The sequence below is a fragment of the Coffea arabica genome, chromosome 11e, assembly GCF_036785885.1.
Source record: "Coffea arabica cultivar ET-39 chromosome 11e, Coffea Arabica ET-39 HiFi, whole genome shotgun sequence".
NCBI classification, from domain to species: Eukaryota; Viridiplantae; Streptophyta; class Magnoliopsida; order Gentianales; family Rubiaceae; genus Coffea; species Coffea arabica.
Genome location: NC_092331.1, coordinates 53493949 through 53509267, shown reverse-complemented (window position 1 = coordinate 53509267; position 15319 = coordinate 53493949). Strand labels below are relative to the sequence as shown.

The following is a 15319-nucleotide window of genomic DNA, read 5'->3' as shown; positions in this document are numbered from 1 at the left end:
GCGGATGGAACGTCACATGGGCGGGATGGCCCAGAATTGAGCACAGCATCTCTATCACGTGGGTTTCCGCCCGCCTTTCCCTCCACAGCCGTAGTTCAGTTCTGCCCTCCTCCGTTTTAAGGGAAGCGTCGTTGCCCCAATATCTCTGTTTTGCTGTTTCTTTGCTTACATTGAGGGCAATGCAAGATTTAGGTGTGGGGGGAGTAGTATATTGGCATTTTATTGAAAAGTGCAAGTGTAGGCATTTTTGTTGGATTTTTTGTTTGACTTTGTCGAATTTTGACCAATTTTTGCCTATCTTTGTGCTTATTTGTGATTATTCCTAATAAACGATGGTTAGATGTCTCAAATTTTTCTATTGCTAAGATTTTACACTTTAAGGTGTTGAGTATGACATGGTTGAGTTTAAAGGTATCTCTTTGATGAATATTTGAGATTTTGTGACTTTTGCACTTTTTGGTTAACTTTTCTAAGTATTGTAAATATTTGTCTAGCATTTTTTGTGCAAATTGGTTCAGCTATTAATCTTAGTTCTCCATGTTTAAGAAATGAAGCGGGTTTGTGTGGTATTTAATTTTATTTTTGGTGCTTATTTATGAATAGTATTAGGCTATACTCCGCCAGTATTGTTGCCTAGTAACCGGGAGTCTTCACCACAAGTGTCGACTTTCGCGTCAAAAAATGACGATAGCTATGAGTATGTGGTTTTTAAGCGATGATGGCTGAGTAACCGGACTCCTTCATTTGGCCAATGTCGGAGTTCGCGTCAAAATGCTTGAATGGCTAAAAACTAAGCATTCCCCCTGAAGAAAAAAAAAATCAAATAAGTGGGGATATTCTAGAAAAGAAAAAATATATGCTAAAAGTGAAAAATGGGAAGTATTTGAATGAACTGTTAGCCCGCTGATTCATGAATTTTAATGTTGAGATTTTGCTTAATAGTCGAACCATTTGCTTATGGATGCTGGTTGAATATTTTATATTCTTAGATTAGTTAGTCATAAATTGAAAGAGTCCTTGATCTTGAAAGCTAATTGGAGAGATATTTCTTGCAAATTGCCACTAATACTTGACATGTATTTTAATTATATTTTGGCAATAGAAGATTTGAATAATAGCCATTGTTGAATCCGATTACTTGATTTGTTGTTCTCATGCTTGAGGACAAGCATGGTTTAGGTGTGGGGGAAATTGATAAGTTGTATTTTTACCATTAATTCTATGATTATTTTCCTCTTTTATTATACCAAATATTATTTTAATTGATTGATTTTACTTATATTTGGTATTTGGTACTAATTGTAGGAAGGTGGAGCAAAAAGAAATAAAAGATCTGATTTTTCAAGAGTTTTCTAATTCAAAAGGGAGCCTACATGGATTATTAACGGAAGATTAGGAGGAAGATTGTAAAGGGGAACAATGGTGGAGGTTGTGCGCTTAAAATGTGTGATTTTGAGCATGCATGTTTTTTCAATTGAGATCGAGTAAATTTTGGATTCGGTCCTAATGAGTCCAACGAATGTATCAGAGCTTTTTTTTTTTTTTTTTTTTTCATACTAGGAGAGGTATGGAATTTAAGAAGTGGAGGGAGAGGGAGAACTAGAATTTTGGACCTCTTTATCGTCAAATCTCAACAATGTATCAAAACTTATTATGGTTGAATTTATTTTTATTTATTTATTTACTTTTGCCATTCTCTGAGAGTTAAAACTCATGCATACGATAGTTGTTTGTGCTAATTTGATGTGAACAAACTTTGGCAATTACGTGTGAGATGCTGACATTTGAAGGACTTAATAGCAAATTTGTGAATTTTAATTTGGGGATCCGTACCAAATTGAGATTTAATTTAATCACATATAACTCGTTCTCTCTCTAAGGTTCCTAGCTTCTTTTATCAAGAATTCAAGTGGCTTGGAGAACCTTCAATTTGGCTCAACTAAGGTGAGATGTGCTAATTTGTGTTGCTTATGGTTGATTTATGGAAGAAACGTCAAGGAATGTAAAGGGAGTCAATGGTGGACGTTGTGTGCTTAAAATGTGTGATTTTTGGGTTTGCATTTCTTTTTGTGCGATCTTGGGGTATTTGGAAATCTTTCTTGATGCCAGTCTATTATGGTTTCACGGCATTGGAGTGAGTAGAAATTGGGTTGTCGTGTTGAATATGCTGTACGACCTTCGGATGCAGCGTTTGGTAGTTCGACCACATGCATGCTGAATCCCAAGAGAGTCCAAAAGCTTGGGTTTAAGTGTATAAGGCATCCCAAGTGTTGGGACGCAACGGCTGGATAGTACATTCATCCCTTAATCCATCCGAACATCTGCAAGAAAGCTTGTTTCATCCTGAATTATATGCTTTTAAGTTTAGAATCTTAGAAGTCTAATATGCTTGAATTGTTTATCACGGTCGGGATTTATAATTGTTCTTGTTTGAATGCTACATAGGTTGGCAAGACCATAGCCATTCAGATTAATTCAGATTGGCTCGCATTGTTTGAGGTAAACAATATTTCTTGCTTCCTTGTTCTGTTTAAAATATAGATGAGGCTTTATCATGTGCAAAAGGGAGCATTGTTATCTTCTTCGCTTTTGTACCTGAATATCCATATGCGGTCTTTTATCAATGTCAACAAATGTAATACTGTGTGATGCGATATAATTAATACGAAATAAAGTCGTGGATACTTTGTCGATTTTCGATGGTCAAGCTTTTAAATCGTCTCAACTGGATTGTAGCAAAGTTTTGGACCATGCTAATTGGATTCATAGTTAGCAATTGGATATATAAATATACAAATGACGATAGAAGATCATGCATTGAGTTTGTACGTGAATAAATATACAGTTGATCATTGTTCATAATCACATGTTTTGATTGTAATTATGACTTTATTTCTAGTTATTTGTCATTTTCACGGAATGTGTTATGCTACTATAATATGTTTCTGTCAATGAAGAGTACTTGAATTGTTTATCAAGCAAGACGTTGCTCATACCTCATTGTTGTATTATCTCAGACGATGATGCTTTCTTTGAGGACAACTTTGGTAAGGTGTGCGCGATTGAATCATTGGAGAAGGTTTAAAGTGCCTCAAATATTGGTGATCAATGATTAGACTAGTGTGTATTTGCTTGATCTTGCACTGGCTTATTAGATCGAATGTACTAAATAGTTAACGTATAATATATTTCACATATTACTAAGTTCATAGAAAAATTATCACTTTTTCTTCAACATTTAATATTTATTGAAATACCTAGCTATATTGATAAATTTGGATCGAGTGCACTTCATATAGTTCAATCATCAAGATGATGTAAGACTGTTTTGTCTACTGACCAGTCCACGGCCTCTGTTTTCTGCACAGGTAAGATTTTTCTTCCCTTCCCCTTCGGCTGTATTAAAAAACTTGCCAATTTGTCAGATACATAAACCAGTCTTAGATCTCCCTTTTGCATACTTACATAGACCAAGAAAAGTAGGTAAGGTTGATGGTAAAACAAACAAGAAAAAAAAAATTCCAAGGTAGGGATGGTAACTGGTAGGGCACTCTCTAGAAACCCTCTCCACCTTTACTGGCTGCTTTCACTTTATATGTCCCTTAATTTTGTGCACAAACACATGACATACTTTTCCATTCTTCAAACGTGACTTGTCTTGATTAATGCACCACTAGGGTTACTTTCTTGTCATTCTTTGTCCCAATTACTTTGTCATCTTTTTAGGAATAATTTTGTCCAATCATTTTCTTGCCAAATTTTAATCGTATTCAACAAATCATATAACATGAAGACAAAGGATAGAAGTGAAAAATTTTAGAAATATTTAATTTGTCGAAGATAACAAATATTTTAGAATATTACAGAATTGGAAGCATGAGACTTTTAATGAAATGGTGTATGCATCTTACTTCTTTCAACTCATGATTATCCAATACCCCAAATTATCTATATTTTTTATAACTTTTTTTTAATTAGTGTAAGCTGGAGGACTCGAACCTGAGACCTCTTACTTACACTCCCTCCCCCGTACCACTCAACCCATCCCTCCCCCAATACCCTAATTATCTATAAACATGTGCAAGTAGTAAACCAATACTATATCATATTTGAAAAGTAAATGCAATCACTAAAGCCATAGTCATGGTTTTTCTCTCTCAAATTCATTTGAGTTGAGTTTAATCAAGGTTGAGTTAGAGCAAGCGGGTGGCAGTACTCCACAGGTTATCGAAATGTTACAACTGTGAAGAAGAATTTACTATCATCAAAAAGTGGCAACACTGAACTAAGGATGGCAACGGGGCGGGATTGGGGCGGGGGACCCCTCTCCCATCCCCGGCCCTGCTGCCTACAAATTTTTATTTATGACGTCATCCGGTTCAATTCCGATCGAACTCGGTTGAACTCATTGACCCCTGACCCTTGAACTCGATCGAGTCAATACCCAGTCCGGTTCTGATATCCGGTCCAATTCTGAAAACATAGGCTTTATGAACTCCCAATTATTTTGGAAACTAGTTTGCTATGCAAATTGGCGAGAGCATTGTTATCTTCTTCCCTTTTGTACACGAATATCCATTTACGGTCTTTTATCAATGTCAACAAATATTGTAATGCTGTATAATGTGATATGATATGAAATAATGTCGGAAATGCTTTGTTGATAGTCGATGGGCTAGTCCTGCCTATTTTTAAACTGTCTCAACCGGATTAGAGCAGAGTCTTGGACCATGCTAATTGTTTATTAGGCAAGACGTTGCTCATACCTCATCGTTGTATTATCTCAGATGATGATGCTTTCTTTGAGGACAACTTTGGTAAGGTGTGCGCGTTGGAATCATTGGAGAACGTTTAAAGTGCTTCAAATATTGGTGATCAATGATTAGACTTGTGTGTATTTGCTTGATCTTGTACTGGCTTGTATGCATTATGTTGTTAAGTACTTAAAAACTTTCGTTTGATCTTTTGGACTTGTATCAATGCATTATGTTGTTCTAAGAAATCCTGACTTCGCCACTGCCATGAATGCTTCACTGCTACGGTTTCAATGTTTTAGTGTCTTTGATTCTTCATGCGTTGTGTTATTGTGGTTACCACGAAAGACATGGTGGTGTTGTTTCTCACGGCCTTAACAGTTTGATAGAAAGTTAATTGGAGCTAAAGTTCTCATGATTTATTTTTGTTTTGTTGCTTTAAGCCATTAAATTTCAAAGTTAATGAACTTGATGTCAGAAAATTTCTCTCCATATTTCTGCAGTTTTAACTCCCGCTAACTATTGACAAATTTAGTTTTATGTCAACAATATCTAAGTGTTTTCAATAGGAAATAAACTTACTTTTTAATGTCAATGAAAATTTTTTTACTGCTTCTTGTATATACAAATGTTTATCATGTTTCTTTCAGGTATATTCTACTTATTTTGAATTAGTTTTTTGAATTATAATGTGCTCCTTAACAAAAATATTTTTTTTTTGAAGGAACAAAAATATTATTTTCATCACTAAATATTTAACGTATAATATATTTCAGTATTTTAATGCTTAGCACAACCCAAAGTGCTATTAAACCTAGCTATTTTTTCTACCATATAACAAAGGTGAACTGTTTTAAGCGTCTATAATGTATTTATTAACAATTTTTTTCTCAACCAAAACCTCAGCATTTTCTAAGCGAAACTTAACACTTTGGTAAAAGACCTTATCGCTAATTTAGCAATAATTAAAACCTTTGTAGCAAATTTTAGAATATTTTAAAATAATTTGATGGTTCATAAGCGAAAGTTCACCTTCTTAGAATCTTTTTTGTTGAAATGTTACTACTTTTCTAGCCAAAGGTTCAAGTATGTTAAGGAAAATTTACCAGTGTCTTGTAAATCTTCTCACTTTTTAGGTACTACTTGTTTAGCAAAAAATATTACTTCACTTTTTTGAAAAATTCTTTCTACTTCATTAAGATATCTTAGTATTTAATAACACATATTACTAAGTTCATAGAAAAATTATCACTTTTTCTTCAACATTTAATATTTGTTGAAAAACCTAGCTATATTGATAAATTTGGATCGAGTGCACTTCATATAGTTCAATCATCAAGATCAGGTAAGACTGTTATTGTCTGCTGACCAGTCTACGGCCTCTGTTTTCTCATTTCTGCACGGGTAAGATATTTCTTCCCTTCCCCTTTGGCTGAATTAAATAACTTGCCAATTTGTCAAATACAAAAACCAGTACTAGATCTCCCTTTTGCATACTTACATAGACCAAGAAAAGTAGGCAAGGTTGATGGTAAAACAAACAAGAAAAAAAAATTCCAAGGTAGGGATGGTATCTGGTAGGGCACTCTCTAGAAACCCTTTCCGAGTTTACTGGCTGCTTTCACTTTATATGTCCCTTAATTTTGTGGACAAACACATGACATCCTTTTTCATTCTTCAAACACGACTTGTCTTTAGGCCTGTCAACGGGCCGGAATTCATTATTCCGGACCCGGATCTGACCCGTTTACCTGACGGGTCTTCTACTCTATGTTTCGGATCCGGGTCGAGTCTACCCGAAAAATCTATCAAACTTACAATTTCTAATAAAAATGAGAAAAAAATATATTTGTAAACTAATTTATAACTAATACAAAAATAAATAAATAAGAAAAGAAATCAAATTGACTTTACTCAAATACATCACCCTAATCAAATTATTGATAAATATATATTTTAAATTATTAATCTATTTATATCCGGATCCGGGTCTAATACGGGTTGAAATACTATATTCCGTATTCGACCCGTTTTTGGTTGACAAACGGATCCGGATCCGGGTCCGGATAACGGAATTCAATCCCTACCCGTACCTGCAATAATTTGACGGATCCGGTCCGGGTCCGGGTCTACTTGTCTTGATTAATGCACCACTAGGGTGACTTTCTTGTCATTCTTTGTCCCAATTACTTTGTCATCTTTTTAGGAATAATTTTGTCCAATCATTTTCTTGCCAAATTTTAATCGTATTCAACAAATCATATATCATGAAGACAAAGGATAGAAGTGAAAAATTTTAGAAATATTTAATTTGTCGAAGATAACAAATATTTTAGAATATTACAGAATTGGAAGCATGAGACTTTGAATGAAATGGTGTATGCATCTTACTTCTTTCAACTCATGATTATCCAATACCCTAATTATCTATAAACATGTGCAAGTAGTAAACCAATACTATATCATATTTGAAAGTTAAATGCAATCACTAAAGCCATAGTCATGGTTTTTCTCTCTCAAAATCATTTGCGTAGAGTTTAATCAAGGTTGAGTTAGAGCAAGCGGGTGGCAGTACTCCACAGGTTGTCGAAATGTTACAACTGTGAAGAAGAATTTACTATCATCAAAACGTGGCGACACTGAACAATTGGAAAGAATGGGCGGTACTTAAATGGTTGTGGCCACACAAATTGCAACAGTAACTTTTGCAATTTGTTTTACAGTCCCAGGTGGATATAAAGGTGGTAAGGGTCGAGACAAATGCAAGGCAATTCTAGCAAGAAAGCAGCCTTCTATATGCTTGTCATTTTGGATTTCTTACCTCTAATTGTTAGATTCATGAATAAAAGACTATCACATATTGGTTCGAGAGATGAAAAAAAGTGGTTAATGTGTAAGTAATGGCTCCAAATCTAATAGTTTAAATTTTTAGATTAGAGTTAGATTCCTAACTTACATGTTGAGCTTTTGATGAGTTCTCTCGAAGTTTTTTCCTTGACACTTATAAAGACCATATTCGTTCGACAAATGATGCTCGTGCAGTCAAAGCTAGCTAGAGTAAGTTGCGTGTCTCCAAGAGTGTGCATCAGATACCTTCCAAGCATTGATAAGGATTTGACTGACGCAGATTAATTGTTTTAGACTTATATTATTAGATTGTCACCCAAGTTATAACCACTAGCTAGTACTGTACTACACTTTATACCTTTAATCTTCGCCATATTTGAAGGCTTTGAGCAATGAAAACCATTTTGAGCGTTAGTTCATTTACTATTTTCAGAGTCCGGTCATCCTCCCATTCCCACTTCTTTTTCGTTGTATCAATGTTGATTGATCAATTTGGCAGTTTTCTATGGTCAGCCAGTCGTGGACAATTGACTTTGTCAGATGCTCTCACGAATTCTGGAGAAGGAAATATTACTGCAGTGGTAACTAAATAGCTTAACCACTAAATAGCTTAACTTGAAGGGAAAAAGGCATAGATTGATTGAATCCAAGTATATGGAGAGGGTTTAACACTTGTTTGTAAAATGTTCTTTTGGACGGCTGTTTCTTCTTTCTCGAGGTGTGCAAGAAGAATGTCGTCAATGTTTGAAATGGACCCAATTCCACTAAGTTGTCGTTCACTTTCCAAATTTGATACCTTTCTCTACATGTTAAGTAAAGTATCTCAGTATCAGTTATGTAATTTCCCTTTTTTCTTCTCTTTCTTTTAGCTTTCTTCAGTTCAGTCCTGAGTACTACTCCATGCACTTCATCTTTAACAAGAAGATTGTGAAGAATCTGACAAGTACTTCCCATGCACCGTGGTGACGTTTCAACTTCTGTAGCTCAACCGAGAAGCATTGGACAAATTAATTAAAAGCATTGATAGAGTTCAATAAACATGCATTAGTTTTAAGCTCATGAATATAGGCAATTAAGATCAAGAAAATGGGCTCTCCCCTGCTGCGAGGTCCGGGGAGACATTTGGGTCCATGTTGATGTAACTGCATTAGACGATGCATTCACGGCAAAATTTCAGGAATGACAAAGAGACCATAATGGGGCCACGCACAGCACTTTTCCTGAAGCAAAAGCACTCCCTGAAGCTATGGAGGGAGAAAAAGGAAGTTAGTGCATAGATCATGAAACTGCAAATGGAAACGAAATACAGGTTTGCTTGTAGTTATAGTTAAATAGGGCGATTTGTACTGTTTGAGTAATAATTTGTATGTGCTGGGTCTCAGCATTCTGTGTTAATTGTAATTATAAACATGAAAAAAGGTTTTAATTCGAGTTGCTTAGCCATGCTTTAAATTCGAAGTATGTGCTGTCGATAACACTTCATAGATCCGAGATTTATTGCACCTTGTCCTTTCATTACCTTTCTCTGCATCTTATTGGTTCTGATCCGGAAGCAGAATTCCCTCTCCCTTCTTCCTCTCCCATCTCCTTTCTACCCTCAAATCTGCTTCTTCCTTTGCTCCTGTCGAAACACACATTAATTGCCCTCCATCGCGGGGTTAGTTCAACTCTTGCTGCTCAACAAAGTAAAGAAATGAAGCCTCAAAAACTAATTATTCATGTTTCATGCATACTTGAGCTACAACAAAGTCAGTAACTTCAACAAGTTCAGATTTACTGACAAGATAATTAGTTGCAGAAAGCAGTGGATCCTGAATTGCATAACCTTCCACAAAAAGGGATGCATCCTGAATTGTATGCAGCTGCGCAGTCAGGTGATTGGGGCCTACTAGGAAAATTTTCGGACGAGTTGCACGATCAGAGGACTCCAAAAAGAAACACTGTCCTTCACGTATTAGCCCAGTCCTGTGACTCTGCAGATGCTGTCCGACATATCCTTGCACGAAATTGCTGTTTGCTAATGGCCAAGAATGCTCGTGGTGAGACTGCACTTCATTTGGCAGCAAGAAATGGGAATTCTAGCATTGTTGGAGAACTTATTGATCAGAGTAAACAGAACAAAGGATGTTGGTCTTGCGCCTGTTTTGTCGACAGACGCAAGATGATGCTGAGGATGGCTAATGTGGATGGCAACGCAGCTTTACACGAGGCAGTTAAGAACAACTTCTATGAGGTTGCTAATTTGTTGGTTCAAGAAGATCCTGAGTTCCGATATCGCCTCAATTATGCTTCGGAGACTCCTCTATATGTCGCAGTAGAGATGGGACATCGGCATATTGCGGATCTGATTTTGAAGACTTGCAAGTCACCATCTTATCTTGGCCCCGGTCACAAAACTGCCCTTCACGCTGCAGCAATATGGGATTTGCCAGGTACGTTATATTGTAAAGAAAGCAAATCTGTGAACTTCTTTTTTTTTTCTCCTTTGATGTTTTTCTTTTTATGCATATGCTTTTCTTTCTTACAAACGTTGGAGAGGTTAATTAGTTTGAGATAAAACCAAAGATTTTTCAAAGACAACAATTTGACCAACCTTGACCATAAGGAACAAAAAGAAATAGAAGTGGTTCAATGCAGTGGTTCTAATTTTCAAAAACAGGCCGGTACATACTAGCTTTACAGACGGGACGAATCAAGAATTGAAACTTGTCTTTCATAAAGATCAACATCCAATTATAGCTTTTCTAAGAAGCCTGAGGCAGTTTTCCCTAAGTTAATTCAAGAATGGCGTGATAAATCCATGCTCCCTCTCATGTAATGGGAAAAAAGGGGAAAAAATTAGAATGAAAAGCAGTAGTATTAACATATAACATGCCTTCAAAGTCCGTTTCAAAACGGAAATGAAGACATTCATGTCCAAAAGATTGACAAGCATTTTATTGTTTCGCCAAGTATATAATGTGATAAGAAAGCGCTCTCAGTTCAATTCGGTAGAACATGGGTCTCCAATCAAGAAATTTCCTCCTAAGATTTTCAAATGTCTATAATTGCACATGGATGATTTTTTGCCATCTATACCACTGGCCAAATTGATTTGAGGGAAACTTGGGAGGATCAAAGTTTTCAATCTACTGAAGTTTAAGACATTGGGTGTTTTTCTTTAGGGAGAATTTATAGAATATTGATACTTAAATTAAGAAGTACAAGCAATGTCAGCTGCTGAAGTTAAAGAAGAGTGAGAGAAAGAAACGAGTTTTACAGCAATTAGTGAGACACAAAATATTTGAAAAAGAAGGTCATCCACAATCTGATCGGTTGTTTATACCAATGGCAAAGGGTATTTAGGTTCAGAAATAACTGTAATGACTTCAACACAATAGCAAATACAAACACAAAATCTTGAATTGACCTAAAGTGCAAGCTGAAGTGACACAAAAGTAACGTTAGAAGCTCATTGCATTTGACACTCGTGAATTATGTATGGTCAGAATCCATGGAGCTGATTTTGGAAAAGCGGCCTGATCTTATACAAAGGGCCGATAAATTTGGGTGGACTGCACTTCATTATGCTGCCAAATTTAATCATCAGGAAATTGCAAGACTACTACTGTCTGCTGATAGGTCTACTGCCTATGTTGCTGCCAAGAATGATGACTCCAAGACTGCTCTACACATTGCTGTAATTCATGGACGTGTAGCTTTGGTGCAAGAGATTTTATCCCATTGCCCAGATTGTTGGGAGGAGTGTACTTATGGACGTCGGAATATCCTTCACCTTGCAGTAAAATACGAGAAAAGAGAAGTGTTGGAATTTGCCTTAGAAAAGTACCCCTGGGCTTCGGAGCTCATTAATCAGAAGGATAGAAAAGGAAACACTCCTCTCCACCTCTATGCTGCTACCAAAACCTTGGAGGGGAAAAGCCTTCTAAATCATCCTCGTGTGGACGTCAATTCCATCGACAGATTGAATTCTACGCCTCTAGATAGAATCCTACAGGCAGACGAGCTCTCAGAAAGACAGGTAAGATTTTCTTTTCTTCCACTTGCATTGTCTTATCGGTTGTATCAGAACACGGTCAAAGCAAATATCCAGTCTAAAATATATCTACTTTTACTAGATCTAATAAACTGGATCTTCAATCCACATTTGAATTTTTTTCCTTTCTTGGAGTTTATAAATGATAAAAGAGAAGATGAAAAACAAAAGCAGAATAAGAGCATATAATAAAACAAACGATGTAACAATACATCCATGAAAGATTCTCTCAAATATGATACGAGCGATTTATTGCATACTAGTATAGAAATTGTTAGTCTAAATTACGAAGTACTTTTTTCTTATCATTCTTTTCATTTTTTGGTGATATAATCGAGTCATGTACCAATTAAAAACAAATAAAATTTAATACTTGATACGCTATTTCTTTGACAACTCTTTAAAACTTTAACACTGTATGAACACACTATCGCAGAAAGAAATGTAGGCACGAGAAATAAGATATGGGCAATAAAATTAGCATAGACTAGTGAGTTAAATGGTAAAATTTGTTGCAAAAAGTAAAATATAAAAAATAAAAATAAAAATTGCTTTGCTGATGGGATTGAATATCTGTGCATCACTTCCTTAGCCGGTCCAGATATGATTGTTAACATTCCTCACTTCTATGTCCTTTCTCAATACATCATAAGATTTATCCAAGTAGTGTTGGACGAGTGCTCCAAGACTATCTTACATTAGATGCCAAATGAAATAACTGACACTATTTTTCACAATTTGGCGGTGTCTCAAATCATTTGCCTAGAGTTTAATCAGGGATGAGTTGCAGCAAGTGGGTGGAACTCCAGGTTATCGAAATGTAGCTACTCTGAAGAAGAATTTACAATCATCAAAAACTCATGAACCAAAGAAACTGCAAAGACTGGCAGGGAATTATTTGATCGTGGCCACCCTGATTGCAACGGTCACTTTTGCGGCCGGTTTTACTGTCCCAGGTGGATACTATAGCAGCGGCGGTCTGAACCAAGGCTTGGCAGTTTTAGGAAAGAAAGCAGCTTTTATTACATTCGTAATCTCAGATTCCTTAGCAATAATGTTCTCCATTGGTGCAGTGGTTCGACAACTTAAGATCCTGCAAACCAAAAATGACAGGTATAAATGGTCTGAGCTCCAAGACATTCAGACAAATATTTTTGTGGCTGTCATATCAATGATGATAGCATTCATTACTGGCTTGTACTCAGTGCTACAAGTCTTGCCCCTCAAGATTGTGCTGTGTGTACTTGCTGCTTTCTTCTGCATTCAGACATCTGTGGTCTTTCTTTCGCTTAGACCCAACAAAATGTCAAGGACCTATATGTCTATATTTCGAAACACCACCGATGCCTACTGTTCTTTCAGTATCGGTGCACTCGGAATTCGGTATGAGAATTTCACCGATCGGATTAGTTGTGCAACTTGTGCTGGTAAATTCTCATTGAGAAGCGCGGGGCAATAGGCCAAAAATTAAAAAGACTATTTGAAGTGGAAGTTGATTTATTGATTCATTTTTCTCATTATCATCTTGGAACTTACCGGCTCTGTTGGGTATTTGACCAAGAAACAAGAGGAATATTTGGAGTGGAAGTTAATTTACTGATTCATTTTTCTCATAATTATCTTGGAACTTACAAAGACTTGTTTAAAGTTATGAATACATCATTCTAGATTCATTGGAATGCATAAGATAATTTTAGACAAGTCACTTGCTAAACTCGTGGACACATATTTCGCTTCAACTAACGATTGTTCCCCGCTTTGTTCTTTGATGCTGAGGAAAATACTCTAGAATCAATTGAAAAATAATAGTTTGAGGTGTTTTTCATGTCATCAAGACATTTACCCCAATCACTATCACAATGACCACGCAAGAATTCAGTTCTCAATTACCAACTTTGCCATGTTCTTAATCTCTGTTTCTTTTTAAATCAAATTTAAAACGTAAGTAAATTCCTAATTTTTTGGACCTCACATAACTCTCGCATGAAGAAGGCCATAAAATCTACACCGGCTGCAATATTGTGAATTAATAGTAGTAGAATCCAAACCCCTAACGTAAACCAAAAAAGAAATCCTAAACCCTATTTATGATTCTCCAACATTGAAAACTATGGAAGTTATAAATTCTTTGAGGCAATTGCCCTGCCCCTACAATATAATGAAGCTTCACTCCTTAGCAAGGCAAAGTATTTTCTCTAAAGCTACTTTTAATCATCCCATTTCTCCACCCACCATGAATGTAATGTTTTGTATAAAGAAACATTATTTTAAGCATAATACATATATATATATATATATATATATATATATATATATATATATATATAATATGGAAGATTCATTTCTTTATAATGCATGGTATTTTTATCTAATGCTACTTTTAATCATCTGATTTCTCTAACCACTGATTAATTTAATGTTTTGGATGAATAAACACTATTATTTTAAGCATACTCACAATGTGTGCGCATGCATGTGTGTCTGTATAGGACACGGAGCCTGAATGGTCATCTGAAAAACTATTAGAACCGATTTTGTGCAAAATATACAAGATGTAATTTTGTGTGCACACGGTGTAATTTACTTTTAACAATGTGTAACTATATAACAAAATTTTGTAGACCCTATACATGGTGTGAAAAATGATGTACAGGATGTAATTTAATCCTTTTTTTTTTTTGGCTAAATTTTAACCATGAACCTTCTGGAACGATTGCTTCCTGCAACCATTTCTGCTCCTCCTCCTTCTATATATTTATAAATCTCAACTATTGTGTGCCGCTAAAAAAAATAATTTAACTTAGTAGGCAGCAGGTCCACCTTCCTTAAATAAAGCCTTACTTGAATCACGTCATGAACTGCTGAAAACAGTTAAAAAGCTTGCCCTTAACAAGGAATAATAACCAATAATATGAGGAGAGAGTTGGGTTGGATGGTAATGTAGGGGTTAAGAGGCTTTAGATTCAATTTCTTCCATTTAAATAAAAAAAAACCAATACTATAATTATTTATGGAAATTTTCTTGCCATTAGTTATATAACTCTTTGATATCATTGCCGAATGTGAAGGGACTTGTACCATCAATACGAACACCGTAGACTAGTGATTTGTATCATAAACCTCAGAACTTTGTTACTTTAACTATTAGTTTTTCGATTCGTCTAATGGGCATCCTAAGGACACTCCTTAAAATATATGTCAAGTGTTAGATTTTTAGAAATATAAGATTCATAAAAAAAAAAGCATATAAATGTAAGGGGTTCAATTAGGAAAAGTGTATAAATGCAAAAAAAGTAATAATTATTAGTGTGTATATATGCATGATAAATTTAGTGTGTTAATAAGTGTCAATAGGGCATCCGCTAGAAAAACTCTAGTTTTTTATTTGGAACTTTAGCACTTAGCCCCCACAAAGCAAGTTTTTCGTTAGTTACCTTGTTTATCTGCTTTAATTTCTCTTATAATATCTCTTTAATTCCTCTTTACGAAAATGTGTTATAAAATAACCAACTATAATCTACTTACTTATATTAATGTACCATTATGTTATCTTAATGTATTTAGTATGGAATAATTATAAGATTCAAATATATCACTAATGAAACATTAATTTCTCCTTTAGATAAGTCTCGTAGAACAAACAAACTTCAAGCAAGCATCAATCAAATTGCATCAAATAAAT

At 35.3% G+C, this 15319-nt stretch overlaps 1 protein-coding gene across 1 annotated transcript; it reads left to right on the top strand.

Moving 5' to 3' along the window:
* Positions 1-8543: 8543 nt before the first annotated feature.
* Positions 8544-13338, top strand: LOC113718741 (protein ACCELERATED CELL DEATH 6-like). The gene is made up of 4 exons (XM_027243650.2): positions 8544-8910; positions 9400-10033; positions 11090-11622; positions 12404-13338. The coding sequence occupies exons 2-4, from the start codon at positions 9442-9444 to the stop codon at positions 13094-13096; spliced, it is 1818 nt and encodes a 605-aa protein (XP_027099451.1). The 5' UTR covers positions 8544-8910; positions 9400-9441; the 3' UTR covers positions 13097-13338.
* The last annotated feature ends 1981 nt before the right edge of the window (positions 13339-15319 follow it).